The 10,998-nt window shown below is 37.2% G+C and overlaps 1 protein-coding gene across 1 annotated transcript; it reads right to left on the bottom strand.

Annotated features, from left to right (window-relative positions):
• Positions 1–582: 582 nt before the first annotated feature.
• Positions 583–3,931, bottom strand: UTR7 (UDP-N-acetylglucosamine (UAA) transporter family). Its single transcript, XM_078957710.1, has 7 exons — positions 3,550–3,931; positions 2,755–2,860; positions 2,306–2,551; positions 2,010–2,120; positions 1,751–1,909; positions 1,255–1,398; positions 583–960 (listed from the first exon to the last, which is right to left on the bottom strand). Exons 1-7 carry the CDS (start codon positions 3,579–3,581, stop codon positions 820–822), a joined length of 939 nt encoding a protein of 312 aa, XP_078813836.1. The 5' UTR covers positions 3,582–3,931; the 3' UTR covers positions 583–819.
• Positions 3,932–10,998: the final 7,067 nt, after the last annotated feature.

Here is a 10,998-nt window from a genome sequence, read left to right as displayed (position 1 = left end):
ACACAATTGCACCTAATAGAAACAATTAATAAATACCAGAGTTAGGTTTAGGGACATTTTATTAAGAGTTTGGTGTATATTTAAAGAGTTAAAAGAACAAAAAGGAAACATTTGTTTGTACATATGTGTATGCATGCATATGCATGAATATGTGTGTGAGATGCACACATACGTAAGCATGAGCTTGGTTTGTGGGTGTGGGTGTGGTAGGAGTGAGGGTGGGTTTAGCGATGAGGTTATGATGTGGTGGGTAACTGGGTATGGGTGTTGAGTGTGGTGCGTGGGGTGGGACAGAGCAGTTAGGTATATAGGAGAGATAATAATAATATGTTTTAATTTGATAAACTTTTACCAAAGAATGACAATTCATTTAACCATGAAATTTGATGTTATTTAAAGAATTCAATTCTTTTGATGTTGTCAAGCAAACACAGTTTTTACTACTAAGTTCATAATCCAACTGACCCTAAAATCTCGGTTTGTTTAAAATACAAAATAAATAAATAACAAAAGCATTCGTTTTGTAAAACAACTTAGTTTTCCGGTTCCAATTTTTGTGCTCACTCACAACAGAAAAGCCAATACAAAAATGACATTGTTTTTCACATTTCCACGCTGGAATAAAGTGTATGCATAAGAAACACACACTACCTTCTTTTATGTCAACCACCTAGCATGCCAACTTAACTCATGGGTGGTTGCCAGATGAATAACGTTTTTACAAAACATGTGAATTTAACTATATCCTTACAAAAATCTCTAGTGTATATTAAACAAGAAAAAAATGGAGCCTAAGTTTGTTGATATGGAGCTTTTCGGTTATCTTGGAAGTGTGGTTTTCCTCAACTTTTCTTGATATTTGGCAAGCGAATACCACAAACCACCAAGAGTGTTGATCACCAATCCACTTACATTCAGAAAGTGTACTTGAACTCCTCCCAGTAAGAAGAACCCAAGTGTCTGAACCAACCAATCAGAAAACAATGTAATTAAATCCAGGAATAGGTAAAGTAATAGCAATCTACTTTTACTTACATGTTTATTATAGCATTCTATTTCTACCCAATTATAACATTGTACTTCCAATTTTTTGCTTACTATGAAAAATCTACCAAATTATAGCAATACAAATATTATTAGATGAAATTGCAATATTTGGACAAAAATTTTCAAAGTAGAATGTTGTAATAATGAGAAGATATGAAATCAACAGAATTATGTAAGCTATTTTTTTATTTGATTATGGTGACTTACTGTGGATCCGACGCCCTTGAGGACCCCCACAATGGTTGTAGTAAGGGCAGAATTGACAATTGTACATAAAAACATGGTGTAGTTCAAGATTATGCCCATCACTAGGGAAAGAACAAACATCACCAAAAAGTACAAGGAAGCACTCTGTACATGGATAAAAAGGAACAACTCAAATTAGTAGAATAAAAATATCAACAACTTGGATAAACTTTATGCATGTTTTGTTGAGACATGATTTAATCTCATAAGCCATATACGAATGTTTCTTTCTGACTTGTTGCAGAAAGAAGATGGAAATTAGGGTTTCTCATCAAGTCCTAACTTTTAACAAGTATGTTTTTACTTTTTAACATCATTTATCATATAGCACTTCATCCAGACAACACTTAATGGGGGGAAAAAGAACCAATTAACTTTTTGGTTATTTACCAAATAATGTCAAGAATTAAAGGCTTCTCATAACACTAAATATATAAACACATAAGGAGATTCTGACCTTTGCATATAATAATGAGATTGAACTTGGGAATTCTCCAGTAACTATTATGAGAAATGCCAAGAATGGCAAGGAAAGAAGACTGTTGTAAAACATGATTTCAATCGATGAAAGTCCATCTTCTGCACCAGATCTCTCTACCAAAACTAGGTACATTGTCTGTATAATGTATATGCCATTATTATAAATGTCATTTCTATTTCTACTCAATAATTAAATTACAACAGAATTTCCATAAACCCAAAATGCATAATCTCACCTGGAAGAAGACAGAAATAAGAGCCATGACATATCCAAACATGTCGAAAGAAAAATCTCCAAGTGCAGCAATCATTACCCCTGCAGCAGTTAGTGATACTGAAAGAATTACCTGAAAAGATAAAAAGATTATGGAAATGTTATCAAAATACAAAGTAATTTTTCACTGCTATAATGTTGCAATAGAAAAAAAATGAAAGTATATGATCAGAAATTACATTGTTATTTGTCATATATATAAACAACAAAATTCAGCTAACAAATATACATCATGGAAATGGAATGCAACAGAATTACCTGTTTTGAGTGTTTACCCTTTTTATAAAAAAGTCCAGCAATTAACACAGCTAGAGGTGTAAGTCGTTTTATAGCAATGTACATTGGAATATTGACTCCTTTTAAACTTGCTAAAGCAAAAGCCACATTTCCATTGTAAAATAGTGAAACCAGTATAAGCTTTTTTGCAGTGTCAACATTTAGTGGTTTTGCTCTTGTCCATCCCATTATTCTTCCAAAGTGTATAAGCATTGCAGTTGCCATTTGCTGAAACAAAGTTGTAAACAACAAGTTATAATAATAGTTTAGTGGTTAAATCGATAAAATAGTGTAAGTATATTGTTTTTTAATCATTATAGAAAACAGTTAAGTGGCTAAATTGATCTAATGATGAAAGTACAAGTGTGTTTCTGTATTTTGCACATGATAAAATGAAAAATATTGCGAAAGGTAAATGTATTTTTTAGTACCTGTAAGGTGAGGAGAGTCATGGAAAATGCATACTCCATGACAACTGCTTTGTTTATGAAAACCATGGCCATTGATGCAATTCCATATGATAATGCAGCAAATAAACTACATGGTGGATGAGCATATGTTATAAGAAGCCTCAATATTCCAAAGAAACAGACAGATAACACACAAAAAAAGTAAAAATCTTTATAGATTGTACAACTCATCTACATCAATAACACTCCTTGCTAAAAATTGGCATCTTAAGTTCAAAGATCTTGTACTTCATCTGACAATCTGACATAGAAAACCTCAACAAAATGATTTGATTAGTATACACATTTACTTGAAATTGAGCTGTTTTGGGGAAATGCCACCTATTTTCCATTGGACAGTTGTTTATAAACCCTATGCTACTTGGTGAATTGTTGCACATTTTATCTACAAATTTGAAACGAGCACATTCATGTTAGGACTATTGGTCAGCTGTTGTTTTTTGTACATCTAGATCTAGAGATTCGTTTAGTTATTAGAAGCTCACTTCACAAATCAGTTAAAAAAGAAATCCACTTGTTCTACTCACATGAAAGCTCTTACCTGATCAACTATAAATTAAATCTACAAGCACCAATCACATACATTCCTAAACGCAACAGTAAATCCGCAGAAATAAACATGAACTGTACTACTACACCAAGGGATCTGATCTGAGAACATTATTTAATAGAACAGAAAAAACAGAAGATCCCAATACATCAAATAATAAGATAAACTTGCAATTGATCGGAAAAACTGGAAAGGAACCAACTGACCTGAGATACGGGGGCGTCGTATCTTTGTCCATGGTGCGAATTTACAGTTACGAAGAAATAATTGATACTATGAGGGAAAATTCACCAAATTTGAATGAAAGGGGAAAGAAGGTTAAACGGTTTAATCATTTAAAGATGCAAAGGGTTTTATTCTATCCAGTAAATTGAATTTGTTGGCAATACTGCCTGCATTGCAGTAGTTGTAGAAAATGGATTTTTCGCTTGCCATGGTCAAGTAATTGGGTTTTTCTCCATAATTGAAAACCCACTTTGGGGCTGGGGTTGACCAGCAGCTGGCTGTGAAGAGGAGCGCGTTTGGGGATTCGGGAGTGTCGTTGGATCTACCAAAATATGTAAAGAGTCATTCGCTGTAAGAGTAGAGGGAGGTGCCTACATTTGATTCACTGCTATTTACACTTTTTTTGCCACATAATTATTGTTTACTTAAGTTGAGGTGTCACATTTTTTTTTAATTATTTTTATTTTTAAATAAATAAAATTTTTAGTTTTAATTAAAAACAAAAGATTTCATTAATTAAAAATAAAAATCATTATCACATTTAAAAAAAATTACAAAAAAAATCCTAGAAAATTAGAAATAAAAAACTAGAAAGTTTAAATCTACAACCTAAAAAAACACACATCAAATAATTAAAAACTTGGAAAGAAAACTATAAATTAAAAACGATTAGCATAACGTTTTTTGACGTCTTCCTTCATCGCCAAAACAATTTGAAGCGCATCTCCGGTCATATTCGACGTGTTAATCGCTAGCACTCTCAGGTCGTTGTCCATTTGTTTCTGAGTTTCTCTATCCGAAACAAGTTGCAAAAATTTGTTCATTCTATCTTTTATGTCTTGCACATTCTCATCTGTTTCTTTCTGTAACATCCTAAAACTACGACCCAAAAATTTCGTTTGAAACATATTATAAAAACTATAATCATCCATAAACAATAAGAAACCAATTGTCATGTGACTCACAATATCATATAAAATATTGTATAAAAAATAAATGATAAAATATCAGAGTCTCAAACAATCCTAGGCTAAATACTGTGGTGTGTACCATGCGATCACCCTGAGCTCTTCGCTTTGCTACCAGAAGTACCTGAAACGAAAACGGAAAACTGTAAGTACGAAGCTTAGTGAACTTCCCTAAATTACCACATACCATACACATACATATAACAAATCACATAACTCTAGGACTACTCTCAACTGCATCGGGACGAATCCAGGCATCGGCTTACCCGACATCAGACTCTTGTTTGATATCGGGCTCACCCCGGCATCGGGATTACCCCGACGCATACACAACATAATATAAACTTATAACATAATCACATATATTGCATCAGGCTTACCCGACATCGGCCAAAGCCTAGAATATATAACATACAACATATAGACTAGCATACACCGGACTTGCCCCGACATCGGACCGAAGCCCAGAACACACAACACATAACAAGTAACATGCATGAATCACAAAGACATCAAGCATACATAACTATCTCTCGGGACCGTCCCGGCATCAGACCAAAGTCCAGAAACATATAAACTGCATCGGGCTAACCCCGACATACTATAACTACTTAAATGGGCCGACATTGGTGCCTTAGACCCATTCCTACTGAAGGAAAACTCACATCTCAATCTGGCTGCTGAAACTCGTGAAAAAGTGACACTGCCTACTGCTCCAACTACTCCTCGACTATAATGACCAAATAAATACTTAATCAAAAACTGAAGGTTCTTCTATGGGTAAAATGACTATTTTATCCCTCTGATCTATTTTGGGCCATGACCTAGGCCCAATCCTTTCTAGTCATCACTAAGGCCCATTAAGTTCCCAAATGGCCCAGTTTTCTAAATTGGGCTCAACTCTTCAAATGAGCTTTCCTTTCAAGCCCACAAATCCTTGGGCAACTGACTTCTGAAGGCTCATCACAACTCATTACTACTATGTCCAAGACTTGGCCCAAACCAAGGCTCAATAACAAAAGTCCACTGACTGGGCGTACCTCTATGTACACTGCGCGTACTGCTGAAAAGGCTTTTACGTTGCACGTACTGGCGTGTACGCCCAATGTACTCTTCTGATAAGCACTTTTCTCTAAAAACGACTTAATCCCTTAAGACAATGTGTCCAAACAATAGATTTAAGTCCCATGCTTCTTCCTAACCCTTAAAGTTATCACACCCCCAAACCAAGGATGGCGGAAACGTCTGGGGGTGGAGGACTTCATGTATAGTATCACAACAACGAGTATAATAGTGCTCAAAGTAAATACAACCATGGTGAATAATGACATGGAGTGGGTATGGGAGTTGTTGCTTGTGTCATGGAATAAAAAAAAGTCAACACTCCACCTCTTATACTTCACCCACTCTTCTTGGATAAGGTTTATCTCCAAAAACGTGATTAATTAACAATTATGGGTCCTTATATGTTAAAATAAAGTTTTGGGTGAAAATCCCGCGTTAAAACAATTAAAAACGAAGCTAGAATGAAGTCGTAGTCGAAAACCGGAAAGAAAAGGGCTTCCAGCGAGACCTCTCAGTCCTGGCCGGAGGTTCGGTCCCTTCTAGTGCTGGGCCGAAGTGAAATGAGGCGAAAGAGGGTAAGAGGCGAAATGGGCCGAAGGTAGTTTCGGTCCCTTGTGCAAGGTTTGGTCCATCATGCAAGGTTCAGTCCATCATGCTAGGTTCGGTCCATCATGCGAGGTTCGTTCCATCATGCGAGGTTCGATCCATCATGCTAGGTTCGGTCCGAGAGGGACCTTCGGTTCCTGAGAGGGTTCGGCTCCTTAATAGGGGTTTCGGGTCCTAAAGCCTATTTTACTCGTTTTTACCCCGTTTTAAGTCGTTTTTGACCTGCTAAGGGTCGGGATGGCCCGAAAGAGTATAAAAAAGTTTAAGGAACTTTTGAGAGAGATTTGGGAGAGATTTCACATTCTTGGAGAGATTTCTCATACAAAGAGAGATTTGGGAGAGATTTCACATTCTTGGAGAGATTTCTCATACAAAGGGAGATTGGGGAGAGATTTCACATTCTTGGAGAGATTTCTCATACAAAGAGAGATTTGGGAGAGATTTCACATTCTTGGAGAGATTTCTCATACAAAGGGAGATTAGGGAGAGATTTCACATTCTTGGAGAGATTTCTCATACAAAGAGAGATTTGGGAGAGATTTCACATTCTTGGAGAGATTTGGGAGAGATTTCTCATATAGAGAGAGATAGAGCGAAAACGATTGAGAGAGGTTTCGTGTGTGATAATTGTGAGTGTCCGCCTTCGTAATGCAAGGTCCGTAAACCCCGTTAAGCCATGTGTAAGGGTCTTACACACTCCCGATGAGTATGCAACATTGTTTTATCGGTTTGGTTCATTACTTACCATAATTTTAGGTTAAGGAAGTCTAGATGTATGAACTTTTCAATTTATGATCTCTCATTAGAATAGCAAGTTGTTTAGAAATTACATAATGTAAAACCTAGTATACAAGGGTTAACTGAGATGACCGGTCTGACTTGTTGACTTTATTTGACTTTGACTTGACTAGAATTTGACGGTTGTCACATCATCCCCCCGTTAGAGGGAATTTCGTCCCGAAATTTGCATTTCGATTGGGGATCCAAGAATTCCGAGGAAAGATGGGGGAAACTTTTCGTAGTACAAGAAATTGATTATGGTGAGGAACAACCCGCCTGATGTCATATGACATTCTTGTAATTTCTTATTGTTTATGCTCTCTGTTTAATTCTTGGCATTACTACTATGAATACTTTATAACGTAGTTAGCGAGTTTCGTCATTACGAATGTTTCACAAATTGTGATGAAATTTGTATTATAAATCCTACCAGTTCCTTTATAACCGCTTGGTGTATACTAGTCGCATATCATTAAGATTGCAAGGGCATTCGGATGGGTGACCCCGCCTTAAGCCCACAACCAAACAAGGAATAGGGAATAAGGCGGAATCACACATTCTAAGTCCATAGAATCTTAATGATATTGAAAGACCCCAACTTTCGTATTTTTGAAAGACCCAAACTTTCATATTTCACATTATCATTACTCTAAAACATGCTATTTGCATATTCATAAAAGCAATATTTTACATTGATATAAAGGATTTACAAACTATTGGATACAAACCTTCTATTACAAAGTGTTATATATATTACATAACTACCCAGGATATTGTAATTTATACAAACATAAAAAGTAGTACAAAAGTACTATTACAAACTATTCTACATCTTTCAATAGTATGTAAACATACTATTTATTTATCACCTGCAATTTGTTAAACATTGATAGGGTAAGCGGTAACGCTTAGTGAGTTCAAAAAATAGATACAATATAATGTTATGCCATATATATACTTCAATGTGGCAAGGCAAAGAGGAACAACCAGATGTATGTGAGATCATGTAACAAGAGTTCATATCAATCAAAGACATTATTCAAAGATATTCTTTTCAATTCTTGATATATATCAATAAAGCTTTGGCCCAATTGGCATAGAAGACATGCAATTTCTGATTAACATCTTGTTAGATTTCAGGCTTATAGTCCTGTCTAACCGTTTGCCAATGCCATAGAATAGAAGTCATTCTCTTACGGAGACATGCTCTACATGGCCAGAGGCTCCGTACCAGTACCAATGTGAATCTAAGTCCTTTCACTGATCACATGGTCAAAGGTATTACAATTGCTATTAACATAGCGAATAACACGAGAAAATAACTCAGAATAATAATACTGAAAAGCACATAGCACATATAACACATAACATACAATTGTTCCTATATATTGAACTCACCTTAAGTTAACTGGGGGTTAAAATAGTAATTTGGACAACACTTCGGATTTAAATATGCCTTTCTATGTTGAAAACCGGGAGTTTGTTTGAAAACCGGGCTTTGCGAAAGTAGGGCTTCAAAACCGAAAAGATAAAATTTTCCGGGCTTCTCGGGGGTCTCGGGACGTGTTTCGAGTGCTAAAATTGATTTCGGGGCTTCAGGGAAAGTTAATATGAAGAAAATATGGAAAGAGGGGCTAAAAGTGTCAAATTTTCAAAAATAGTCGGCAAAGTTCGCAGCCCCCTATATATAGGGCCGAGGCCGAAGTCGGCTTGGAAGGAAGCAGGCAGTGAAGCAGCTCGGTGGCATCAGCAGCGAGGGCCACGTTGCAACTGCAAAGCTCGGATGGTGACTCAGCGAAGACACGCGGCAGCTGCGCAGGGCTCCAGCGAGGCTCGGACGGAAGCGGATGCGAAGCAGCTCGGTGGCAGCAGTTGCGAGGGACACGCAAGGTCGGACACATCTCCGGCTCGTACACGTGGCACTGCGAGGCGAGGCCACGACTCCGGTGACGCAGCACTTCGTGCGAAATGACGTGGCAGCGACGAGGACTCCGGTGGCTGGTACTGTTCATGCGAAAATCTCGGAAATTGAGCCCCGAACTTCTAAAAGCCATAAATTTCGCATACGAGCTCCGTTTTTGACGTTCTTTATATGCACGCGTAGATAAAATTATGCTATACAACTTTTGTTTAGACTTCGTCGGCTAATTTTGACTTTAATTTTAATATTATTATTTTTAACAGACCGGGACAGGAAAATCCGTTAAAATTCATAACTTCTTCATTCGACATCCGTTTTCGTCAGACTTTTTACCATTGTACTACATATGACGAGACCTTCGATTCTCGTTTACGATGTATCAGTAAAATATCGCTCGATCTAAAATTCGAGTTTTTAGCTGTCTACTGCTAAGCTGAAACTTCGAAAAATCATAACTTCCTCATACGAAGTCAGATTTTGGCGTTCTTTTTATCGAATTTCTCAGTTTAACGAATACTACGACTTTCATTTAGATTACTAAGGCTAAAAATTAGTTTATCAAAAACTCACTTTTTACGTCATTCGGCGCCGTGCCGGTTTTGTCGCGGATCTTCGGTTGGTCATAACTTTTTCGTTATAACTCGGATTTTGACGAGGTTTTCTCCTACAATTTTGTAACGAGATTCTCTACAACATCAAATAATAAAATTTTACATATTTAAAATTTCATATTTTCGCTAAATTTCACTATTTGGCTTTTAATTGGAATCTCATAAGACTTCCAATATTTTTTGAGTGATTCTAAACATTATTTTACTTCATTTCTAGTAAAAACCATCTGTTAGAACTCAACACTCAATTTTACATAATATTTCACAATTTTATTCATTACAAAACACGATTTTAAAACATGTATGTTACAAATATATGACCATAAAGTTTACACTAGCCATCATAGACTCATTATTAAAAACCATGTGTTTTTATATACGTGATAAGACTTATTTGAGTTTTTCTGTGTTCTCGAGATTCATGGTCGATATACTTTAATCGATGCTAGATTTAGCATATAAAGAAATTTAGAATTTAAACGTCGATGTTAGAAACACGTACTGATATTTGCGGGCAGTTCCGGGGTGGTCTCTCCTTCGGTGATCGCAAGCACCCTTCCACCATCACTGGCATCTTTTGCTCTTGGGCAGTCCCTTTTAAAGTGTCATGTTTCTCCACACTTGTAACAAGCTAGGCTTACTCCAAAGCCAGGGACCTGGTTGATGGGTCGTGCTGGTGCCTTACAGAAACAGACAATGTGCCCCTCTCTGTCGCAATTTTTGTAATGCATCTTCCGGCAAGGCCCAGTGTGATGGAAGTTACACTTGTTGCATTTCGGAAGGGTTCCAGCGTATTGTTTTATGGGACTTGGCGTGGTGACGGTTGTGGCAGCATGAACAACAACAATCTGTTTCTTCTTAGCAAAGTCCTGGGCTGGTTGGTCCTTCTTGTTGTCCCAAAACTTTCTTTTGTTGTTCCCTCCTCTTGCTTGGTTAAGGGTGGCTGTCGTAGTGTCATGGCTGGCACGATGGTCGATAAGTTGTTGTGCCAACTCCTTGGCGCTGTCGAAGGTAGTTGGTCTTGAGGCCAACATGCTATCTTGAATTTCGAGGGACAATCCCCAGAGGTATCGCTCCAACTTTTTGTCTTCAGGGATGACCATAGCGGGACAAAGGAGTGCTAGATCACATAATCGGTTGGTGTACGTTGTAAGGTCGGAGCCTGTCATTTTGAGATTCCACATTTCTTGCTCCAGCTTTTGCACTTCGCCTCTTGAGCAATATTCTTTCAGCATCATCTTCTTTAAGTCCTCCCAACTTAACGAGTTAGCCACTGCAAGCGTAAGTGACTTAACTCTGCCGTTTCACCAAGTGAGAGCTCTTCCGATGAAGGTGAATGCCACGTACTTGACTTTGATCGCTTCGGGGCAAGCACAAATTTGATTAGGAGATCAACTTCCCAAAAGTTTATGGACAGGGACAATAGTGACACAGGAAATCCAGAAAATCATTCTCTTCCCAATGGAAAGGGATCGGCCA

Source organism: Lactuca saligna, chromosome 5 (assembly GCF_052625555.1).
Source record: "Lactuca saligna cultivar CGN05327 chromosome 5, ASM5262555v1, whole genome shotgun sequence".
Taxonomy (NCBI): domain Eukaryota; kingdom Viridiplantae; phylum Streptophyta; class Magnoliopsida; order Asterales; family Asteraceae; genus Lactuca; species Lactuca saligna.
The sequence above is the reverse complement of the archived record's forward strand: the minus strand, read 5'-3'. Positions and strand labels throughout refer to the sequence as shown.